This window comes from Mixophyes fleayi, chromosome 11 (genome assembly GCF_038048845.1).
Source record: "Mixophyes fleayi isolate aMixFle1 chromosome 11, aMixFle1.hap1, whole genome shotgun sequence".
Classification (NCBI taxonomy): Eukaryota; Metazoa; Chordata; class Amphibia; order Anura; family Limnodynastidae; genus Mixophyes; species Mixophyes fleayi.
The window spans coordinates 18,482,304-18,507,782 of NC_134412.1; the positions used below are offsets into that span (position 1 = coordinate 18,482,304).

Consider the following 25,479-nt stretch of genomic DNA (forward strand, 5'->3'; position numbering starts at 1 on the left):
CAGAAGTTTCACTTTATAGTAAAAGCTTTTTCTGTGAAATCCCGTAACTTCCTAAAACTGACACACATCTAAATTTCCGCCCCCAGTCAATGCACTGCCCGCCCCCTATTTTATTTTCTGCCTACCACTGATTTAACACTTGTTCATCCAACAGATACATTCTATATGTCCCACTAACATAAACTTGTATGGGTGTCGGCTGGATTGCTGTTTCATATGACTCGTGTACTGGCCAAAACCTCATAGGTCCTTTCTTTTGCAAGTCACTATTTTAACTTAGAACTAAAGTCTTGAAAAATATATTCATTTAGTTGCTATTATTCTCTCCGGTCCCAAATACCTTGGAATTTTAAATGCATTCCCTTTCTTGTAATTATGTATACTTTATAGTATGTAAAATCATTTTTATTATTAAATTACGCTGCAAATGTTAAAAGCAGATACACAATTTAAATAAAAAAATATTAGTTTATTGTACTGTTTTTATTTTATTGTTAATCATTTAAGTAGCATGCTACCCCAGGAACAATACATGCACTATGTTAGTGTGTACGCTTCCATGATGCACGATTAACGTTCCAAAGCACATTGTATTGTTTGATTTGGTTTTATAAACGGACTAAAAATCTCGGTCAACGATGGAACGAAGTCGTTCCAATCCTGCAGTGTGTAAGCACTCATTACCGGCAGTGTCCATAGATCTCTATGGAGTGTGCAGAGTCAGCATATTTTCAGCCCATGGTTATGACAGATGAAGAGCACAGATCTGAAGGTAAATCTTGTAAAAGGTGTTTAGTGTGTACCCATGAATCGGCTGCTGATCGGAACTTTCAGTCATTGATTAAATCGTTCACGATTATTAATGCTGCAAAGTTCCGTGCTGATGCTCTTCAACAACAACATGAATCTTGCGCTATGGGTGGAGATCTCTCAGATACTCCTCTTGACAGCTATATCTGCGGCTGCTTCCACCTCTGAATGTTCCACAATTGCGTGAATACCCCCTTACTCTACGTGCCCTACACTTGCCCTCCTCCTCTCTAAGTCTAAGGAGTCAAGTGTAATATGCGTCACTTGGCATTGCATGCATATCTATTAATTATAACCTGCACATTATAAACTATGTGCAGGTAATAGAGAATAGACCTCTGGTGAACGGTCACATGGGGCAGCTACCTAATTATGGAATGTCCAAACAACCTCTATAAATACAACAAGTTTGATTCTAGGCTTAATGGTCCTTTAGTGTCTGCTGGTCAATGTTCTCTGTTCTTCTTGACTTCATATTCTCCTATCCATCACATATCTTCTGTGCTTACCTGCTTATCTCAACCCTCGTCCCAGGCAAACTCCTCTTAATGTCCGTCATGGACTCTTACAGTCTCCCACCCTCTGATTTTCAGGCTTGTCCCCCTGCTTTTCCTAACGTGATTTTACGAAGCCTCCGAATCTTGTCTGATCACTCCCCCCCCCCCCCCCCCCTCAACACCCTTATCTGTGTTCTCAGATGGTCACCACTGCTGTATTTTCTGCTTGCAGAGCGCTACACATTGCTGTGGTCCATGGAAACATCTCCGCAGCCCAGCGGGTGATCTCCCTGCTTAACCACGGAAGAAAAGACCTGGATGTACTAAACAACCTTAGACAGGTAAGTGATAGGAAATCAGTCGCCTGTGAATCTTTCATCTCTCCAGATTGCCCTCTCTAATTGTTTTGTGAATACTTAGGGGAAGGGGGTGGGTTTAACAATATCGGGCAATATACAAGATTAAAGCTTAACGCAGCAATAGAAAGTCTTCTCTGGCGCGAAAGTACCTTGCTCGGCTTCTCCGCGATACTGGTTGGCACTCTTACCGCTGTGCAAGTGTAACCTTATTTTTGTTTGCTCACTGAGTGATTGTGCGCTGGACAATGTTGCTTTCAATGGGATTTTGTGTCGTCTAGGTCCATTTGATTTGGTAAGTACATCTCTCTGCACCCGTAATGTAATGAATGTACTTTTTTACTAAAATGACTCCAGTGTTATAAAAGTAGTTATTTATACTGATGGGACACATGAAATGGCTAAGTGGTTAGCACTTCTGCTTCACAGCACTGGGGTCATAAGTTCAAATCCCAACCATGGCCTTATCTGTGTGGAGTTTGTATGTTCTACCCGTGTGGGTTTCCTCTGGGTGCTCCGGTTTCCTCCCACACTCCAAAAACATACTGGTAGGTTCATTGGCTGCTATCAAATTGATCCTAGTCTGTGCTTGTCTATGTCTGTGTATGTTAAGAAATTTAGACTGTAAGCTCCAATGGGGCAGGGACTGATGTGAGTGAGTTCTCTGTACAGCGCTGCGGAATTGGTGGCGCTATATAAATAAATGATGATGATGAAATGAATACAGTACGGTTTCTTTGTAACCTCTCTGCACTTTGTTTTTACTGTTGATAAATAGAAAATAATGACCTTTAATGCATTAAAGCGACACTCCCAGTTAGCCGTGGGAGTTATTGTTCATGATATTAAAATGAGCGCTGAGACGGGAGGGCGCTGCGCATGCGCCGTACTGGTTTGCGTGCCCCCATCCAATCCGCAGCGTCCCGGCTTTTGGCGTTCTCTTTTGAATTTCAATGCAGATACTACATCTATTCAATGTTCTTTTGTTACCTGCATAACGTAGATGATATTTTCTGAGGTTCGTAGGTGTGCTCCACTAAATATAGTCACCTTGAATATCTTAATAGCTGGTTGTGGGTTATTAGTACTTGTTTTCCAACCCTCTAAGCAATGCCAACCTTCCCTTACGTACTGAACATATGCCCAGTGTTTAGAAGTAAACATTGTCGTTGTTCATCTTTCCACCGTTGCTTCTTTTTGAGAGAGAACATCAACTACCACCAACACCAGCAGTGTCATTCACAATGACACTGCTGGTTGATGGGGCAGGGGAGAAGCAATTTTACATTTCTGATAAATGTTACATTAAGTTGAGAAGCAAGGCTGGGCTTTTACTCTAATATAGAATAAAAAGGCACCCCAAAAAATAAAAAAAAATACGTTGTCGATCAATCTTTATCCTTGGATGAATCAGAGAGCTGACGGGTCTTTATTCTTGGATGAATCAGAGAGCTGACGGGTCTGTCTATTGCCCATTGTAAAAAACTGTGGCTATGTTCCTTCTAAAACTGTTTCTGCTAATCCTTTTTATGATATCATTTAACCACTCCTAATTAATATATTTCATGAAAAAGATAATTTGTTTCCTGCATCATAAAACCTGTTATTATAATGCTCCGTGATAGCACATTACACGTATTTAGTTCACATAACTGCTGTTTATAATAAGTTCAGTGTTTCTGACTCTTGCTGGAAGTCACGTGGTTCTGGGGGATCCCCTTTGCTGTTTGTTTTCAATGTTTCCTCCTGACCCCTCCTGCAGCTCTACAATCGAGGTTCAATGATACGCACATTGCAAGATAGAGTGATTCTTGTGAATGCGAGATAATCTTCTTTCTCTCTTTCACAATGAGTCTTGTGATACCTGTGGGTATGTCCGATTTCCTTATCAGAAATGAACAAAAATCTGGTGAATACAAAATCTTCTGCATGCATTTTGCAAATATACAGTTAAACTTATGGTAAAAGAAGCATACACTAGGGGACCTGGCAAATGTGCAACAGTCCTTTGTGGACTCTGCATCGGTATTGGCCAAACTAGGAACATGCCTAGGGCAGCAAAGTTTAGTGGGCAGAATAGAAATAGCTACATGTTGGTTTTATTTACTTTTTTGCTTTTGATTGGGACATGGTCTGTACTAATAACCTATTTTCCAAAGTGGACATAATGGAGGAGGGGGGATGTTGGATAGATGGGCATGAGCGCTTTGGGTGTGCAATTACTAATTTAGGACATGTTGAGAGGCATTGGGGATTGTAAGCTAAATATCCGTTCATTTCAAATAAGAATACATCTATTTAGTTCACCTGAACATAGATCTATTCTGGCACACTGCTGTCCGCTAGACAAAAAGTTACACTTGTAGTCAAACTGCATATGCATAAATGAGGTGAATAGTGATGCAAACGTGTAAAGTTGAAAGTGATAAACACGGAGGGCCTGATTGATTAAGGCACGTAAAAGGAACGTATTGCGCGTTTTTGAAAAAATGCACATAATTCGGGCATACGCACGTCTATATTCAACTACAAGTGAATCTGATGTAGCATCTCTTGAATACAGGTCTAGATACGCTCTGCTTGTACAGAACGTGCCGTATGGAGACAAACACAACACACAACTGAATATTTCCAGTACATATATGTAATATAAAGTCCCAGTAGAATGCAAAGAGAAAACAATATTCAATTAACCGCAATTCAATTCCATTTTTAACGCTACGTTTTTTATGAAACGGTCCTCTCGCACTCCAGTAGACTGTCTATGGAAAGTATAGGGTGTGCGAGGCAGCCGCATTAAAAGCTATTCAATTGATTTTTAACTCTGGGGGGGGTAAAAACGGAAAATATGCTGTTTTATCTCGTACCTCCTTGGGGTGTTTTAAAAAATAAAAAACCTCTGAAAACTATTTGAAATCATGTAATAATGTGGGACAAAAGTTAAAAACTTGTGTTTATCACTAATGCCTAACTTGTGTAAGTTGATTTTCTTATGAAAAAATAATGAAAGAAAAAAAAAAAAAATCACTAATTATATTTCTGTATGTTTTTGGTACAGTTATTATGAATGTAGTAATGTGTTTTGACATGGTATAGATGATTGTATGATAAAAAAAAATAGTTCAATTAAAAAATATGCTAAAGAAAGTACTGTGATGTAGATATTATCAATGCGTAATGTATGGAAATGTATGCAAAACCTTTTTTTTGTGTTCTACATGACCGCATTAAAACTCCCCTAAAATCTTGCAAACACAATTTTTAACACATGGGGGCAGCGTTCCCCCTTTTTCAATTGAATTGCACGAGTTTTCCCGCTGCGTTAACTGAAACCGGTAGCTATTGCCATCAAAAATCCGCGGGAGATTTTTTGGTTTTTTTACGCGACAGGGGGAAAAAAAAATTGAATACCCCCCTATGCTTCTTAGAGATGTTTTTAAATAAAAAAACTAGCTCACCCCTTTGTGAAAATTTTTGGGGTGTGGAATTGTTTATTACTTGATGTGTTGATGTCAAAGTCAATAACAGATTTTAACAATGGATTGTATCAAAAATCTAACTTGGACAATGGAACCATCTAAAATGAAATTATATTATGTTTTGCTTTGAGAAAGCTCATACAGCGAAACGCGTGTCTGTGTTTGCTGTTTGTGACTGTTCCCCAGTATAATTTAATTTTAGATGGTTCTATTGTCCAACTTCAAGTTGGATATTGTGATCGACAATGGGCAGTTCACCCCCCCCCCTTCACTCCCCCCCCCCCCCCGTCACCATTATTATAGCTAGAAACTGGCAAATTAGCCGATGTGAATGTTTTAGTACTAGCTGGAAGAACTGCATTATATTAAAAATTGATGCACCAGATTGACTAGCAGTATACCATTCACTGCTTTCTTAATCTCTGGATTTGTGGATAGAACTCAAATATAGTATAATCCTTGGGAATTCACACTATGGGGTCTATGCATCAAACGGTTGTTTCCACATCTTTTAAGTATATTTGCTATGCCTTAACTGCCTATTGTAGGAGATTTCGCAGATTTCTTTTAGGCTAGTACCGCGCAGCATCGCAGTCCCCATAGATTCATATGGGGACTGCGATGTTCTGCGATGCATCAAGCTTTGCCAAGCTTTGCATTGCACGGACAGGTAGCGCCATCTCAGGATGTTGTTACCTGTCATTTCCTATGGGATTCTGCAGAAGCCTCTCTGGCTTCACAGAATACGATACAAGGATGCGCACAGCAGTAGCCCCAGCATGATGCATCTTAGCAGTACATAAATATGAATCAATGCAATGTGCAGCGATGCGTATTTAGTTGTACCGCATCAAATTGCTGCATAGACCCCACAGTGGCCTAGTGGTTAGCACTTCTACCTCACATCACTGGGGTCATAAGTTCAAATCCCAACCATGGCCTTATCTGTGTGGAGTTTGTATGTTCTCCCTGTGTTTGCGTGTGTTTCCTCCGGGTGCTCCGGTTTCCTCCCACACTCCAAAAACCTACTGGTAAGTTAATTGGCTGCTATCAAAATTCTTAGCGTGTGTGTGCGTGCGTGTTAGGGAGTGTAGACTGTAAGCTCCAATGGGGCAGGGACTGAGGTGAGTAAGTTCTCTGTACAACGGTGCGGAATTAGTGGCGCTATATAAATAAATAATGATGATGATGATATCCTTAATAATTTAGCAGAATGTTTATCTAGTATCTCCATTCAAACAACTTGTTTTTTTTTCCAAACCAACTAATCCAGTAAAACATCCTTCTAACAGGAGGGTGATTACTCACTGTTTGGCAAAACTGAATAAACAATAAATATTTCTCATATAATCATCTGATGTTTAAATAAAGAGATCGAGAGTCACGTCCAGCAGTTTTACAACACTAGTTTATTTCACTCATCACTTCTACTTTTCGCTGATTTTTATTGTTATTTTATTGAGTACAGTAATAAAAGTTTTATATTTTAATGTGATCACTTTTAGTTTAGAGCACACAATGACTAAACAGATCTGTAGGGGACTGTATTGTGCCCCGATTGAGAGCCAGCTTTTCTCTTTCTTCTGTTATCAATAGATGTTAATCCTAGCTGGCTGGTTGCACCTCCACCTAACAAAAGAAACCGATAGAAAATTCAATTTATCTGATGGAATTTATATACTAGAGAATAATTCAAGAGGTTCCGGTCCTTGATTTTCACCAGTGCGACTATCTCTTCTATGATAGAGATAATTACTGACCCAGAAAAATAGATGAATTCACCTGTGCATGATTAAAGAAATCCTGGAGATATGAACTGTTGGTAATTCTTGATGACAGAGTTTAAGCACCTCTGACTTAGGGGTATATTTACTAAACTGCGGGTTTGGAAAAGTGGAGACGTTGCCTATAGCAACCAATAAGATTCTAGCTGTCATTTATTTAGTGCATTCTACAAAATGACAGCTAGAATCTGATTGGTTGCTATAGGCAACATCTTCACTTTTCCAAACCCGCAGTTTAGTAAATATACCCCTTAGTGTGTCTGCAGGCAATACTCTCCCCTTGAAGAAAGAAGGCAGTAAAATCGGCTAGATACACCCTACTAAGGAGGTTATCTAACTATCTGTGAAAGATAGGGTTAACATTTTTAAATATAACCCTCTATTTAGTCTGTTTCATCTATGTGTTAACAAAACATTTTACACATAGGTAAATATATCCTTTAGTCTTTCAAGGGCAAAAGAATTGAGACGGTCATGGGACAACTGGAACGCACAGAAGACTTGTTCACATTGTGCTATTGAGTTCTCTATATCTCAAGGGTTGATCCGCAGGGTCATAATTGTGTTTTAAACACAATCGGAGAAAAGGACCGGCATCCTCTCCCTACTGCTCCGCCTCCCAGGGGCAGCCAATGGGTGTGAGGCCGCACCGTTACTAGTATGGCGGGAATCAGAGTAGTGGGTGGTCTCCATACTCTGATTGGTGAATGGCTATAAGAGTAGGATACGCTCACATGGCCTGTACAGAGAGAGGGAGGGACCACAAGGGGGGTAAGCAAATTAATTGGATCGCCCCCACAACAGACCTGGGGTTCTATTTTTACCCTAGTAGAGATTTGTGATACCCCCCCGTATTCTGTATTATGATCTGGGTTCTGATGATTTATTTATTTTTATTACAACAGAGATATGGTTGGAAGGAGGGGCTCTGTTAAACCCCCCCCCCCCCCCTCATAAAGGTCTAGACCCGCCACTGCTATATCAGCATACACTATACTGCACATGTCATGAATCGATGAATCTGATGTATTTTCCTGGAAATTGTACTGAAATATTGTAAACTATGAGTGCTTTAGAATTCTGTTCTGTCACTGTTCTTACGATTGCCCCATCGTTCCATCTGTCGATCTGTGTATCACTTATTAACTGTTTCCTGACATGATTTCCAGCCCTCACTGTTTAATTCTCTCCTTTCTCACCCTGCCACAGACTCCACTTCACCTTGCTGTGATCACTGATCAGCCGGACCTAGTGGCTCTGCTGCTGGAACACGGATCCTCGCCCCAGATTCCAGATCGGAATGGACAGACTTGTGTTCATCTGGCGTGTGAATACGGAAGTATCAGGAGCCTGGACGTGCTGATGAGAGCTGGGACCAGGAGCCTGGAGGCCACCAACTACCAAGGTGTCAGATTATACTTAATATAACAAGCTACCTTTTGATTGTAACCATTGTTGCTGAATGACTGTGCCTAAAATGTGTTGTTGTAAAAACTGTTTAAAATATTGATTTTAAATTAGGGGTTTATATTTTCATTGTTGATGAATAATACTTTTAACATATGGGCATTTGGCTTTCAGCCTACACAGATAACTTTATATTATTATGAGTGCAGATCACACTGATCTGCTAAGGTATGAAATGTACATCGAACAGCGCCACCTGGTGGCCAAATTATATTGAAAAAAATTGTAGCATGATTGTATGGCTTTATTAGAGTCAGCCTATGTCCATTAACATAATAATACTCTTGTTTTACAATGCACGATGAGAGCTGCAGTTATGTATTATTTTTGAGGAAAAAAAAGATATATGTATTTGGTTAATCGCCCAACTTTCATACAGTTGTTATATAACAAACACATAATTGTCGTCATATAACGAACACATAATTGTTTACTGTGCATGAGTTCCTGTACAAGCCTAGTTTTGCTTCATTTGTAGTTGAGAAACAAGCACAATTTTGGTGTTGCACAAAGATAGGGGTTCCCTAAGTCAAATTTGTATGTTACTTTTAGATGCACCTACAGGGCTCATTAGCAACCTTATTGATACCAATACTACGTAGTTGACTACTCTCCCGGAATGTCTGGAGACTCCCTAATTTCTGGGAGTCTTCCCAGACTCCCGGGAGTGCAGGCAAACCTCCCGGTTCCTGGTCCGTATGGTTAGTTGACCGGCGGGGGAGGGTCTTAGTGACGTGGTGCACCCGTCATCGCAGCCCCGCCCCCTCTATGATTGGCCAAACTAACTGTGACACCTTAGGGGGCGGGGTCAAGTGAAATGTCCTGCTTGGCCACGCCACCAAAAAGCACCAGCGAGATCTCCCCTCCTGGATCTCAAAAGTTGGCATGTATACAATACTATGGTAGGAACAGCAAAAAAAAATGCTGTAACCCATAGCAACCAGTCAGGCGCTACGTTTCAGTCTAATAGCAACCAATCAGGCACTACCTTTCATTAGTCACTACTTTTCCATGCTGTGATTGGCAGTCGTAAGTCACATGACACTTCGTCTTCCCCATACTTCGCCCACAGTGCCCATTATGGGGATGACACAAGGAAAGTCCACACCCATTTACTTTCTATGACATCACTGAAGTATGCAGCCACTTACCTCCCCTAAACTTGACCTTTTATTAAAAACATTGGAGCCTCGGCTGCATGGCCAATATGATTAATTGTCTTTGCAATATACAGATGTTCATATAAGTGAATGTTCATGTGTGACTGTAATAGATTGTAAACCAACGATAAACCACCTGGTGCATCCACAATGTGTTTAACATTGTGTCTCCTATAGTGTGTTTAATGCATCAGTATGTTTGTATTGTGTCACTCAGCTTCCCCATTTTATTTGTTCCTTCAGGTATGACTGCTCTGCATGTGGCAATCAGCACAGGACGCAGGGATATCACTCTGTGTTTGCTGGAGCATGGAGCTGACGTTAATGCCGTGGTATGATGCCCTTAAAGGGGTACTGAACCCCAAAGTGTGTGTTTGTTTGTTTTTTGTTTTTGTTTTTTTCATGTGTGTTTCCAAAACCTGCCAAAAAAGAAAACATTCTTGGCATGGTTTTCCTCTTATGAATGCATGATATATTTTGCTCCTATCCCTTAGCTACTGATCAGTAAGGGAGCGTATTGCTGCAGGCACTCAGCCTTGTTATCCCCATCAATCTCCTGTACTGTCTGTTTTAACACAGATTCATTTCCCTCCATTCAAGCAGCTGCCATTTCTTAATCATATTAACAGTTGGCATTCCTTCTGGGATTAACCCATACTTACCAGTCGCATGAAATAAGCATTGTCATGTTGGTACTTGTAGTTCCACAACAGCTGGGGAACCACGGTGTTGTTTACGACTTAACCATTTTGATTTGTGTGCTTGGCAACTAATTTAGGCTGGCACTGGTGTTAGTAGCATAAATATTCGCCGGATGATAAAGATATTTTGCACGGTACAGAATCTCCTCGATAGTCCAGCCTGAACCCTGTGGCGTACAACCCAACATTTAGAATCGCGAAATCAGGGCAAAATAAACCCTGTCACATTCCCTCCACAAATGTGTATAAACTCCACCCAACTTTGGTTAAGCCCCACCCCCTTGGAATCCTAAGAATTTGGACGTACCACCAAAATCAGGACAGTTGGAAGGTGTGCTATAGCCACGCCTATATTCACTACCGCCAACCAAAATTAATGGGTATTGTGGTCAATGGGCCTGAGTCATTAAGGAAAGAAAGGCAAAAAAATAAGTAAATGTTCTCCGGGACAAATTAGTTTATTATTTTGCACTTTAGATACATACTGGCTGTTTGTTCATCTAGCACACAAATACTTGATAGCTTTATTCTTGCACTGAAATTAAAAGTTCATCTAGGACATGTCCTACCCTAACTATGAATCTGTCCATATATTTTAAATTTACCTCTCCCTCCAATGCTACATGGCTTTGCCAAGGTGCAAAGTTATTCATTTTTTTATGCTTTCCTTAATGATTCGGGCCCAACATGTACAAAGCAGACCAGTGGTTTTGGATGTAGACAGGTGGTTAAACTATTTCTTATATCACCTTGTCTTCAAAATTGCTCCTAGTTTAATGGTTTTTTTTGTTTTGTTTTGCCCAGGTACAAAGTTACTAATTTTTTTTGCTTTGCTCTTCTTAATGACTCGGGCCCAATGTGTCTGAAGTGTGCGAGTTTTCATGTTCATGGAACACAGGCTTCAGAGGTCATGGAGTTTTAAGAAGGAAGTACAGTGTTCTAGCTCCTTGTCTAATTATAGTCTTTATTGCTTTATTACAGGATATAAAGAGTGGGCAGAGTCCCTTATTCCACGCAGTAGATAGCGGCTCAGAGGAGTTGGTGGCGCTTCTGCTTCAGGTGAGTGTTGCCTGGGTTAACCTCAAGTTATCGGTAACCAGTCAGCCGAAGTTGTGCAATACTTACAGGCCACCTACTTGCATGCCTAGGACAGGGTAGACATCATGTTATGTCTTTAATATTTCTTTCCCCCCCATTAAAAAGTATGCCCCCCCCCCCCCTCCTCCCCAATGTAGTTTTGGAAATATTGAAAATACATCAAGAGAATAGCTGGATTGCATTCCTAATTGCTGTGTACAGTTATTAACACCCTTGCCAGCCATTATACTGTGCTTCGTCTTCTCAGTCTTTGAACTTCTTATAATAACATCAAATGCATTATTAATTTAGCTGCTGTGGGCTGTCCTGTTGGCTGAAGATCATATAACTCTAATCTCCTGTGTCCCTCCACCTCTCCCACATGTCCATGTGTTCCTACATCTCTCTCATATCTCCTTTGTGTACTTATATTTATATCGGCAGTCTTATGACTATTCACTAGCTAGACTACAAGAAAATGGCAGCCTAACAAGAGGACAGATACTGTTATACATAAATGAGGCTATATTTCCCCCTAGTGTTTCCTCTAGATAGCAGACCTCCCAGACTGCCCTGCCTGTAGAATATAACAATTAAATTCAGTGGCCTAATTCATCTAGCAGGAAAAAGATCTGTGCACAAGAGAGTGGCTACCGCTCCCCTACAACATAACAGCGATCTGATTTTCAGCCATTTTTCCAGGGTTCCGGTAAACGGTGCCATGAGTATGGTGTAATTTTTCACACTGCTGTACCTGGGAGTGCTGCTTTAAATAACAACTATGTTTCCACAGGCCCATAGTGTGACACCCAACACCACTTCCTCCAGTAATTCAACTAAAGAAGACTGAAAACACTGACCCCACCCCCCCCCCCCCCCCCACCACACACACACACACACACACGCACACACAAAAACTCAGTCATTTTAATAACAGAAACTCAAATGCAACTTTCATAATGATAAATACATAGCCAGTAACCAGCAATTCTCCAGGTTTTGTACACTGCAGAAGTGTGGTAAGGTTCCTTTTATAGGTATTTCTGGAAACGAAAGGCCGATGAGCAGCCTTCGTAAAAACCACACTCTCCACCAACTAAGGACTCTCTTAATCTTTCTAGTATGTTACCTTTGGTCTTACAAATCCTCATGCCCACTAATATGGTGTAACCATTCTATTCTTTTTATAAGTTATTCTGCAAAATAGCTGGCAATAAAAGTATACTCTAAAGACCCAGCTTATTGTGACAGAATTCTCTGTTAAGTGTCACCTTAATTGTTGCAGGCAAATAATTTAGTTCATGTTTTCCCCAGTGTTTTCTATGTACCTCCCTAGCCTTCCAGCACCTGTCCCACAACGGCAGTAGAACGCCCTCCCACTATGTGTAACGTCCTTAACCCTAGCGGTATCGTACCTAGTTGTCATGCTTGCTATGGAGTCCTCTATCACACCTAGTGGTGGTTGTTGGGTAGTGCAGATACAACGGGTTAATTTAAGGGGCATTTAATTCCTGTGGATCAGGGCAACACCAAGAAGCATGCCCAGTTTCCCTAATGCTTCCTATATCCTCAATGTGCATAAAAATACACATCACAATTTACGCTTGCAGATGTTCAAATCGCCCCGCGTAATTGTAATGGCCATGTGCTGCTCACTGATGTTCCGTCTGTTTCCCACAGCATGGCGCTAAAGTCAATGCACTGACTTATGCCGGCAACACAGCATTACACGTGGCGAGTGGACGGGGCCTGATGGAGATAACACGTTTACTAATGAGGAGCGGAGCGGATGGGAGCATAAAAAACTGTCACAACGACACAGCCATGATGGTGGCAAAGGACAAAAAGGTGAGATAGCGCAGGACAAAACTGACATGATGCTGAAAAGCTCTTATATGTGTAATGGTGCCTGCTCATAAGGGTCTGCAGATACATTTGTTTCTGCTACTATTGAGTTTGGTCCGCGTGGTCCGCCTGTCTGATCATTGCATCAGTGCGTCACTGTGATTATGGCATGCGTTTGGTTCAGAAACACGACAACATTACATCCACAATTCAAATATCTACAGTATTGTTACTTCAACAATTCAAATGTAGGCATTATTATTAGGTTGACATTTGAAATGTAGACAGTATTATTAGGTCGACAATTCGAATACAGACATTATTATTAGGTCGACATTTGAAACGTAGACAGTATTATTAGGTCGACAATTCGAATACAGACATTATTATTAGGTCGACATTTGAAATGTAGACATTATTATTAGGTCGACATTTGAAATGTAGACATTATTATTAGGTCGACATTTGAAATGTAGACAGTATTATTAGGTCGACATTTGAAACGTAGACAGTATTATTAGGTTGACAATTCGAATACAGACATTATTATTAGGTCGACATTTGAAATGTAGACAGTCTTATTAGGTCGACATTTGAAACGTAGACAGTATTATTAGGTCGGCAATTGAAACGTAGACAGTATAATATTGTTAGGGGCATAATATGGATATGGAATATAAATGTCAGCGTAATAATACTGTCTACATTTGCATTGTCGCCCTAACAATACTGTTGATGTCATTATTGTCTACTTTCCTACCCTGTCTATATTATGGTGTCGACCATAAAAATGTCGAACATACGTATCACTCCCGTGATCATGTAATTTCACAGTTATCTATTCCTCGTTACTAACTAAAATAGTGTGTTCACCATTTACTGCTCATTTGATCCTCATTCATATTTCATATAACTCCTTGAAGTAAGGCGCCATAAGGACCAATTTAGTTTAAGTTGCAAACATTTTTTATTTAAGTACGTTGTTTCCACATGATGACTATAGATATTGTCGTTGGCGTGGGTTAAATCTGCGGACTGCGCCTCTGCCCTAATACACCTGCTAATAGAAAAGATTTATGTTTGTATAGGCATGCTGGTACAGATATAATTACATTCATTATTCCTGCTTGTTATGGTCTATTCTGCTGACACTACGAATGTGATTTTTATCCTATAGTAAATAACGATTATTGATAAGCCTACGGTTAACATTATCTAAATTATTGTTACATATAGTAGAGTATTCATTGTGCACTATATATATTGTTTATTAACATTTATCTAATTTGTATATGCTGTTTATTAACATTTTATCGAGTTGTCTCGTATTTTTGTGTAAGATACACATTTCTGTACTGTGCAAAATGATATATACATATAATATATACATGTTTGCGTATCTTTGTGGTGTGGCTCCCTACGCCTACAGAGGTGGAGCTTGGGCGAGCAAGCGTAGGCTGAGGACCGAGTTCATGTAGTTGCGACACAAGTAGACTCGGATGAATACTCCTGTTCATATGTATTTTAGGAGGTGTCTTGAGGGTGCAACGATCCACAGTGATCATAATGCTTATCGGCAGCACTATCTAGCAGCTTCTGATTGGCCGATAGCGTATTCATCATCATCATCATCAACATTTATTTATATAGCGCCAGCAAATTCCGTAGCACTTTACAATTTGGAACAAACATTAGTAAGACAATACTGGGTAATACAGACAGACAGAGAGGTAAGAGAACCCTGATCGCAAGCTTACAATCTAGCAGCTTCTGATTGGCCGATAGCATATTGACCCCGCCAGCTGATAAGTCATTAGCTCCATGGCCGTCTATTCTCATTACTTAGTTGACAATTGTATTTGGACTGTTAGAATAAGATTCCTATCTGTTTCTAAAGGGCAAAACAGCAGATGTTTGTATTTTGATTTTAATCTAAATTGTATTTTTATAACTTGTATGTGTGTTTCTATTTAGTTATATTTTTTTGCATTTGTTAATCATTGAATTGTTTGCAGCAGCTACAGTCCCGTCCTTTTGTATTGTGTCTCTCTCATTAGCATCAAGGGATTTTTTTTCTCTAAACTACAATGCTCCTGCTGTGCCACCACTTTGTAGGAGTATGGCATTAAAATAAACAAACCTCTTAGTTCCTTTTAAATAACTATTTTAGTGATTCCTGAACACGCAGTGAAAGAGACACTGTTCCCTTTTATACAATAAACATCTGAAATCTATAAAATGATTTAAAAGGGAACTATTTTATTTCCCCCCCCCCTTGGCATTTAACGCACAATTACAGAGAAAAACAAAATCCCCTGCTTTGTGGCATAGTGCAAATCATCACAACAGATTGTCGTTTAATTGTAATCCTCTCTGCAGCCACTTAACACAATTGTCCATTACACTGTACTCTTCTGCAATAGTTTCTGTTTGAGCACAAACTTCTCTCTTTAAGTGCACTTGTTTCCTAGACATATAGGGCCTGATTCTTTAGTGATCTTATCAGCCGTTTTTTGCTTATCTTAAGCAAATCCACTCTGTGCATGCCCAGAAAAGGGAGATAAGAAGCAAAATCCACTGCATAAGTGAAGAATTTCTTAAGTTTAGAGTGAAGTTAAGAGGGATTGCAGCAGATCACATTGTCAAGCCCCCAAAACTTGTCCCTTGGCCTCTTCCTCCAGGGTCTCCCGTAGTGTGGTTAAGAGTGTATTGTTTGGCTGCATACTCAGTCACCATACTCCATTGTTCGGTACAGTGTGATATGTTGGTGTGTTAGTTGTGTAAATAAGATACACACTCCTTTAAATACACCACCTACTATTATACATGAATTATAGAACAAGACAGACAATTTGGGGAACCAGTGGAGGAGTCTATCCATACACCAATCCACATCTGTTTGCAAATGAACAGGGAGACCAAAGGATTTGGGTCCACAGAAGGGATCATTAACTCACCTTGCACTTAGCTGCAAGATTTGCCCTGAACCACAGCAACCAATCAGCAATCCGCTTTACTTGTTGCATGTTAGCCAATGAGAGCATGTCTCGTGGGTTTAGTGCAAGTTTTGCCTCTATAAGCCGTGTTTGTCTCCAGATTTCAAGCAGTGGTTTTATATTTTACTGAACATCTACAGACAACAGTAACATGAAATAAAGTCCCCCACCTCTAGAAATAGTACATGTGTGGTTTTGCTTATGTGGGCTGGGCTGTGGGTAATCTGGTTGGACTGGGTTACACTATTTATTAGGCTGGAAAGATCCGTGGGTTGGGGTGCTTCTTCTTACCACTTACAGATTCTTTGTTACTGTGAAAGCACATCAGCTGCAGTCATTCAGAAAGCCAGAGATAACTGGTAGTCGGTCCTGGGATACAGCCACACGCCCACCTGCATCCTTACACCTTCCGTGACCCCTGCACTGTACAAAAGGTTACGTTATTGAAATCGCCGGTACATTGAGGCTAATGGAGGGCATCCTCTCGCCACGTCAACTTGTCACGGAGCACAGTCCAACCTTCGCTCGTTACCAAACAATATTCTGCTGAATGGGGAAACAAAAACACTTAAAACAATCGCTGCTGTATATTTTACATTAAATATGTTGTTCTCTTTGTCAGCAAACTTGTAGTCGTAGGTACAAGTACTCACAGACCGCCCCTGCTGTTGTGTTGTTTTGTTTTGTTTTTTTAAATCCCAGCACTTTTGTTCTTTCCACTCCTATTTACACCGGCTGGAGAGTAGCCCGAATCACGTACGGAGGTGCAGTAAGACGCTGTAAACCGTGAGAGGTGACGCCGCGCTCAGGCAGTAATTACTGTAGATTTCACTTTAATTTCATTTAATTAAAATAAATTATTTAAGTTCAACAAACAGCCCTATTAACCTGGCTCACAGCCCGTATTACATGTATATTCACCTGGAATAGGAGAATCCCACGGTGAGCTTTTAATCCCGGTAGTCGTTGTATAGACCTCCTGGGCCCAAGAAGGGTGGACACGTGGCATCAAAGGGCAGTAATTGGCTTCATGACGCTGTAGATAGTGATAGAAGATATGAGGGACTTCACAACTTTGATTGCTATGGTACAGTACTCACATTAAGGTACAGTACTCACATGTTCTGTGTTCTCCAAGAGTGAACGGATCCCTATAGTTCAACCATAATTGCATCCTTTTCTTTCAGGCAAGGACCAAGTACTTTGAGCTTTATCTACCATTATACGGTGACAACCAAGATTTTCTATCACCGCTTTTCTTGTACCGCCACGATTTACTTATATATTCGGCTTCCCGGTGATACTGGCTGGCAGCGGTCAGAGAAGTCTTGCCGGTTGGTCAGCCAGTCATGCATGGGCAAAAGCATTGGCCATGCTTTGCCCGTTTACACATGGGCAGTGGAACGGGATTCCCTGGCTTGGGCTCCCAGTTTCCACACAAATATATTGTACAAATGGAGTTTCAGGTCTATGATTGGTCATTTGAATCTATACTCTAATGGGGCATATTCAATTGTGTCCCGCGGCATTAAAAATATTACCGTTGTTACGGTAATTCGAAAACGAGCTGAAATCCATTGTTAAAAGTACTGTAAGAACGATAATTACGTGCATTATTACCGTAATGACGGTAATTGTGCGCACGCCACGTTACTTTTCCGTGTAACGCCAACAATTGAATATGCCCCTAAGGGTCCAATACCGACTAGTGTTGCTTTAAAGTCCAGGTACACCACATGTCGATCGAGATCACATTTTACATGCAGTGGTAAAACAGAGCTTACACTTCTAGGTGGGAGAGGGGGGGTCCGTGCAGGACACTATCTGGACTCCAGTATGATCCCTTGGGGTCAGTACCAGCTACTGCAGCAGGCAGCATCTGAGAACTACACTACAATGCAAACGCTCCCAACCACAAGTGCACTTGTTAGCACGTATAGGATTACATTCCTATACACATATGCATGTGCTAGTAATGAACATGCTAATAAAAGCAAGTATACTGATCCCAGAGGGTACACACTACAGGTTTTTCACCAGATTATTGGGCCAATCACACAATAAACGACTGTTCAGCCTGATATTGCATTAGTGTGTGTACACTGCCACAATGAGCGATTATCATTCCAAAGCACATTGTATCTCTCGATTTGATCTTATAAATGGACTAAAAATATTGGTCAACCATAGATCGATGTCGTTCCAATTCTGCAGTGTATACGCACTCGCCACCAGCAGCGTAGGCAGATCTCCATAGAGTTTACAGTGTCACGATCTTTTCAGCTGATGGTTATGACAGATGTAGAGCACATATCTGAAGGTAAAGCTTGTAAAACGTGTATAGTGTGTACACGGGACTTTCAGTTGTTAGTAAAATCGTTAACTATATCGGGGTGCTGGTACATGGGGAGACATTTTCTGTAGTGTGTAACCAGCCTAAGGGCCCTATATCAGATAATTCATGAAGTTATTGCCGTTTTGATACATTAAACATGATCACAAATGATAATTATGTTAATACACGTGGAATCAATTATGAACAACTCAACATTTTATATGGTTAATGTTAGACATCTAAGATTTGTTATAATAAATGTTCCGCTATTAGTGCATCCACAGACATAATAAATAAGGATATATGTAATTGTCAGTCTTGCACCCCTATAGACAACGCAGGGACCGGTACTTGTGGATGTGTCTAGTTGTTCTGCTACCTGAGTTGGCCAGTTAAATGACGCCTTTCTCATCCCATCCACAAACTACTGAAAATATTTGTTTATAATTGTGTACCTATAAAAAAAAAAAAAAAAAAAAAAGTATTATTAGATCTTCCAAGAACTAAAAGTATACATTTGCATTAATTTTTTTTTTTACTATTTTTGCAATAAATTTCTCTGCAATACCACCACCAAAAAAAGTCCCCCTTTGCTGCCTCGTTAGATGTACACATCCGGGGTGACTGTATCCCAATTTTTACCATTTCCATGAACCCTCCGCTCACCACAATACACAACACAGCCATCGGACCAATAGTAGTTTCACTTTTAGTTGTGTGTTGCCAAACGCAAGGGGCATTTAACGTGCTCGCCCCGTGCCTGACTTTCATGTCTAGTCAACAAACAGTCCCCACCCACTCGTACCACAACAGCACTCATTGCGAGAGTGCGCTTTAAAGTAATCTGCAACTGTCAGTGAGAGAAAACACCCTCCTAACTTTCAGGATTACCTCAGACGAGCAAGTTGCGGTGTGTTTAATTCTTCTCGATTACTCAATCGCTTGCTGATTTGTATCTTGTGTACGTTGAGTGGAGGTCACACATGAAAAAAAGATCCCAGTGTGACTGAACCCTTCAAATTGCTAACTATCCTATGTAAATTGTACTAACGTGCAACAACAACACTGGTGAACTGTGTGTCTGCATGTAAGAGATTTCACATGCAACTAGGAATGACTTGTTGTGTCTTTTTTGGGCTAAGGTTACAGTTCTGTTGACCATTGGGTCAGTGACATCAGGTCTTTGCTTAGATAAACAGACGTGCGGTGCGATTTTGTTTCGGAACATTGCAAGCACTCTCGCTGGTCTGTTTAACAATGACAATTCCTGTGTAATACTCTGTCATAATACACAAATAATTATGTGTATAAACACCTGTAAATAATAGTTGTATAAACGGCGAGTCCTGATGTCATTGCTTGTAACTTGTGATGTCATCACTTCAGTGTTAAAAAGGAATAAAACACCCCCTACTGTAAATTATAATGAATGTTGCCATTAAAGAAAACGTGTTTATTGCACTCGCTACTGTAAAGTGATATGGATAGTAGAAGTCACCTCAGAATTCTGTTATCTGTATAAAATGCGGCTTTATATGGTCACGTGACTTCTAATGTCGTTATATTTTATAGATAACCAGATTTCACCGTCTGTGGGCCACATTATTGCCCACTGAAAAGTCTCTCTGACCACCGTTGCTTTGTATTCCCCTGACACAACAAATGGTTTTAATGGTTGAAATTGCCGCTGTGTTACTGGAAAGGCCACAATACGAAACCACAGCAGCTTCATGGTGGAAATCAGGGTTAGTTTCATCGCCTATACCTGCCTGGAAGGCCCAAGGGACACATCATCAGATATAGGGGTCCAGCAGCATAGCGACACGTATATTCCTCCGTATCCCAGATCTGAGGATCCCCATGGTCTTCCTGCATATTTAATTTCGATAGTAGAGTTCCCGTACTTCAGGAGAAGGAGTAGAGTATTTTATAACACGTTAGAACCATCTGATGACGGATGGTTGTTTTTAGATGAATGTCATGGGGTGCGTTTGGCATTGGTTGCGAGGCATTAGGATAAGATCTTCCAGGAATTTCTTTCCTTACTGTCCACACGGAAACATCCGTGTTGCTGAACATGTGCAAAGCGTGTGTATTCAAGTGCGGACTTCTCTGGTAATATAGCCGAAGACTGCGCCCTCTGGTGGTTGGCTGAAAGGTATTGCCAGAGAGTGAGCGTATTATTTATCAGCAGTCAACAGGTCTAAGTCAATCATCCGTGCATTCAGGTTGTGGTTGCTTGATGACGGGGGCTGGTGGGCTGTGGTGATAAAGCCCTAAACAGGAAGCACGGACGCCAAGTCATGCACGGAGGCTGAGCCATATCTTTGTATACCACAGACACTCTCAGTCCTTACTGTTCTGTAGCACTTTGAAATGGACCAAAGGGTGACAGGGGATTTGTATGTGAGATTCTAGCTATTAAGAATCCAACACCCCCCTCTCTTATATTACTTTTTACTAACAATAAAACACTAACACTTACGTTTACCAGAGCAATGGACAGGTTAAAGATTTCGGGCCATTGTCATTATGTTTACTGTTATGCACATCTAGTTGCTATCCAATAACGATTGTCGATTGCCGTAATGTGGTTCCAAAGCACAATGTGATTTAATAGCCAAAAGTAGCAGAATAACAATAAGAATAAAATAAGTACAGCCGTTACTTAGCAGGCGCCCTGGATTTAGTGTACAGTCATTCAGGTCTGAAAGCTGTGGTCAAGTAGACTGGCTACTGGGTCCAGAGCTCCTGCTTATATACAGTCAGTGAATACAGTAAAACAATACAGATGGTGTGGCTTGCTTCTATTGGTCCAAGCTTCAGGAAGGTTCAGTGTAATGCAGGTCATTGGCCAGTTCAAACGAAAATATCCAAAGGTGGGGGTCAGCTCTTTAGGGGATGCACTCTGATTTTCCCACCAAGAATCCAGTTTAAACTGGTCTATTTACATTACACAGACAATAGCATTCTAATAATTTCTTCCCTATTATCGATAACTAGAGTATGCAATGTGTGATCCCTTCGGCAAATGAACCGAACTGCGGATAAATTGGGGATTAGAATGATACCAAACATGATATGTTTCCTGTAACCTGAATCTCTGAATTCCCTTACATGCATATAACTTATAATATCAACCATAAACATTGTTACATCTTGACATAAATAACTGTGTTGTAACTACTATTAATGTGAACTATGTACAAATGTGCATGTTCGTGTGTAAATGTAAAACATAAGTGTTTGCCACGTGTTGTAGCTGAATAACCTCCTCCACGCCGTAGTGTGCTATACGCATAAGACAAAGACAATCAAGTTGTTAGATATTAATTGAAATGACTATATCCAATTTATCTGTCTTCGACATTAAGTATTAAATATGTTTTGGTTTTTGGTTTTACACTTAAACTAGCACCCTCGGCCAGTGACATAACTGTGTAACTATCCCTCATCCCTACCGCTTCTCCACCTTGCCTTTTACTCGCTCCATCAGGATGCATTCTACAAAGGGTCCAATAGTGATTGCTCTCTTGCTCTTTGTTGAATGGGTAAATGTATTGAGATTTGAACCGTGTGTGCAGTAATTACTTGAGGTCTTTTTTCGTCATTCGAAAGTTCCCTGGAAACCAGAGGGGCCTTGCAAACTCTTTGACTTTAGTCGTCACACGACTGGTCTCTGTTCTTTCCTTAAGCGCTCCTATCAAATTATTTAAAGGAGTGTGACCACCTTCAGGCTAGGACCTCATGCGATTGTCGCATTGTCTTTGTGAATTCTTCCAGCAGTGAATTGTTAGAACATTCCAACGTTGGTGGCTTCACCTTGGGGTGATGAGGATCTTAATGCAGGAAACCATTCTGCGGGTCAGAACAACATGCAGTAGTAACTGTAAAAGATCTAAAGTGAAAGTCCATGGTTTTAATTAGTCAGCGACTTGTCCCTTTACCTAGTATCGCTGATTTCTGTTGTTGAAAACTTACCTACCTCTCTATGTATGTCTCCACCTATTTACACTGTAAGGTTTTCAGAGCAAGAATTTATTTCCTATTGTACCCAATGTCTGTTTTGCATATATAGTCTAAGGTGCTGTGTACATTACATTGTACATGAACTGTATATTTCCTAGGATTTACTGCCTTGTCTTTTAAAATGGGTAAAGTGGACAGCTTTGTGCACCTATACAGATCATTGCATTTAATGTTCCTCCTTTTATTTGTCAGATTGCCGATATAATCCGGGGGAAATCGTCTTCTCCACATGCTCAATACGAGAGAGTGAAGGGAGAAAATAAAGACCGCTCCTGTACGCCACCACGACAAGGAGGATCGTCCGGTCGCAATTCTTTAAGTCCTTCTCAATAAGAGGGCTCATTGCTCTCCCTACCTCAAACTCAATACTGTGGCTCTACTCAGGGACTCTACTCAGCGCAAGCCCTGTGACTGCCCATTGCTTGTGTCACTTCGATCACCCCGAGGAAAGACAGAACTAGTTCCCAGTGATCAACGGGTTGTGGCAAAGACACAAACCACCGGCAGAGACGTTTTCTATCATACACAGCATTATACCGTTCCAGGACACCTCATTGGCAACCTATGTCCACTTTATCTGGCACCGTGAAACATTCAGGAACGTATCTAGATGAACTTTTCCTGCACCACAATGTGACTCCACAGCACCGACCATGATTGAAAATAAACTTTGTTGTTAAGATAAAGGAGATATTTGCAGTATATCCCGTCTTCCGCTCCCTTTGCGTTTAACACACGTGTTTTGGTGGAGGTGGGGGGGCGGGTGGCGGGTGACCTGTTCTATGCTGCGGGCTTTGCATTCCTGTAAGTTATTTAATATTTTTTTACAATAAATATTTTTTTATTAAAACAAGCTGCGTTGATCAGAATGAAGAGTGTAACCTGGTGAGGTTACTGGGAATACTAGCCAAAAGTAACAGAAGTTAGTAGACCAGTGACGGGCAACAGGCGGGTCCTCCGAGTCTTCACCGGCGGCCCCAAGCCCCTCCCTGATTTTATTGTCTGATTTGTCTGTTATAGCTTGTAACGCTTAAACCGGCTGCTGATATCCTTTTACAGATGGGTTTCTCTTTCTTTGATGAAATATATTGTTTGAAAGTTATTATTGACATTTGGGGTAATGTGTGGCCCTTTTGACGGTTAAAGGGCCGCCCATGTGGCCGTTACGGTGTAACAGGATGACCATCACTAAATAAGGTGCTCATTACTAGTCCTATAGAAAACAGTATCATAACGGGGACTGTATCCTTCTAAATTAGATTAGCTTAATGTTAACATCAGGAACTATATACTCTAAACATATTTTTAGGCTATCCCCCTGTGTAAGCTATAAGCAAGTTCAGTCCAGTGTCTTGCCTGCTCTAAGTCCTCATTTTGGTATTTTAAAGACTTGGCCACGCCCCTGTTTATGCCCCACCCTAAGATGTCACATCTGCTTTGCTGCTAGGCCACACCCTCAAGCTATCAAGGGTCTTATGGGCAATAGAGGAGAAACTACTGAAATGGGTAATTTGCAAACAGACCACATCATCAGATGGGGACTTAATAACTATAATATTTGATTCATTCATTCTTAATATTGACATTAGCTGAATACAAAGGGCTGAAAGAATGTCTGAACACCTAACAAAGTAAACAACGACTCTGCCGTGGGCTGTTGTGCACCAACTAGGTGCAAAACAGCTGTCTGCACAGAGCGGTTTATTTTGTTTTTCATGCTCATAGGGGTAGATTTACTAGAACTTCTAAAATAGGAAAAGTGGAGGTGTTGCCCATAGCAACCAATCAGATTCTAGCTATCGTTTATCTAGCACGTTCTAGGAAATGATAGCTAGAATGTGATTGGTTGCAGTGGCGGAACTACTGGCGGTGCCCATGGATCCAAGGGGGCCGGCTGCCCACTATTAGTTCCGCTTTCTCTTTTCTGATTGTGCGGCTGTGGGTCTCCCCTGACGTGCAGTGACGTGCGTGCCACAGTTACTTCAAGAAAATGGAGCTGCGGCGCCGGCTGCAGCAGCCCCTCCCCCTTTAAATTATGTGGAACGGAAGCTCCGTCTGCAGCGTCTGTGTGCTGACTCAAGAGGTGATTCAACTTTCATGTAAGAAAACAGCTGCTTTTGTGTTTAGTGATAATGTGTGTATGTGTGTTTAATATGAATTAGGGGCACTGCTGTGGGGCATAATATGAACTGGGGGCATTACTGTGGGGCATAATAGGAACTTGGGGCACTACTGTGGGGCATAATAGGAACTTGGAGCACTACTGTGGGGCATATTAGGAACTTGGGGCACTACTGTGGGGCATATTAGGAACTTGGGGCACTACTGTGGGGCATATTAGGAACTTGGGGCACTACTGTGGGGCATATTAGGAACTTGGGGCACTACTGTGGGGCATAATGTGAATTGGATGTACTACTGTGGCATAATATAAAGTTGGGGCATTGCTGTGTGGCATAGTATGAATTGGGGGCACTATTGTGTGGCATAATATGATACCTAGGTGTCTGATTTTCCCAGAGTGTACACCCTAATGAAATGTGCTGTGTACACCTATGTGTAACATGTGGGGCATGCACCACCTGACACGCACGCCGTCCACGTGTGATTGCAGAAAGAGGTAGACACAAGAGTGCCTCTGAAACGCAGAATAGAAGGTAAGTGTGGGGGGAGGGGTTAATGTAATGTGGGTAGAGGATTGATTTAATGGTGGCGTGGGGGCTAGTCACTCAATGGTGAGTATGTACATAAGATATCTGGGTCTGTGTCAGCAGATGTTGTATTTCTGCACCTGTCGTTTGTATAGTCGACTCTCTTCTGTAATATATTAGAATTTATTTGGGAAGTTTTGTCTCCGGTATTATTTATTAAGTGTTCGCACATTGAGAACGCTATTTATAACAAATATTACTTTTCATACACCAAATGACTTCAGAGATGTCA

General features: G+C 41.0%; 1 protein-coding gene across 1 annotated transcript in view; it reads left to right on the plus strand.

Annotated features, from left to right (window-relative positions):
* The window catches only part of BCL3 (BCL3 transcription coactivator), a 48,851-nt gene extending 25,611 nt beyond the window's left edge, over window positions 1-23,240 (plus strand). Inside the window, exons 3-8 of the mRNA XM_075191015.1 lie at window positions 1,540-1,648; window positions 8,136-8,331; window positions 9,797-9,885; window positions 11,236-11,313; window positions 13,012-13,179; window positions 22,729-23,240. Of these exons, the coding sequence (XP_075047116.1) occupies window positions 1,540-1,648; window positions 8,136-8,331; window positions 9,797-9,885; window positions 11,236-11,313; window positions 13,012-13,179; window positions 22,729-22,869 (781 nt within the window). The 3' untranslated portion in view covers window positions 22,870-23,240. The remainder of the gene's footprint in view (window positions 1-1,539; window positions 1,649-8,135; window positions 8,332-9,796; window positions 9,886-11,235; window positions 11,314-13,011; window positions 13,180-22,728) is intronic.
* The last annotated feature ends 2,239 nt before the right edge of the window (window positions 23,241-25,479 follow it).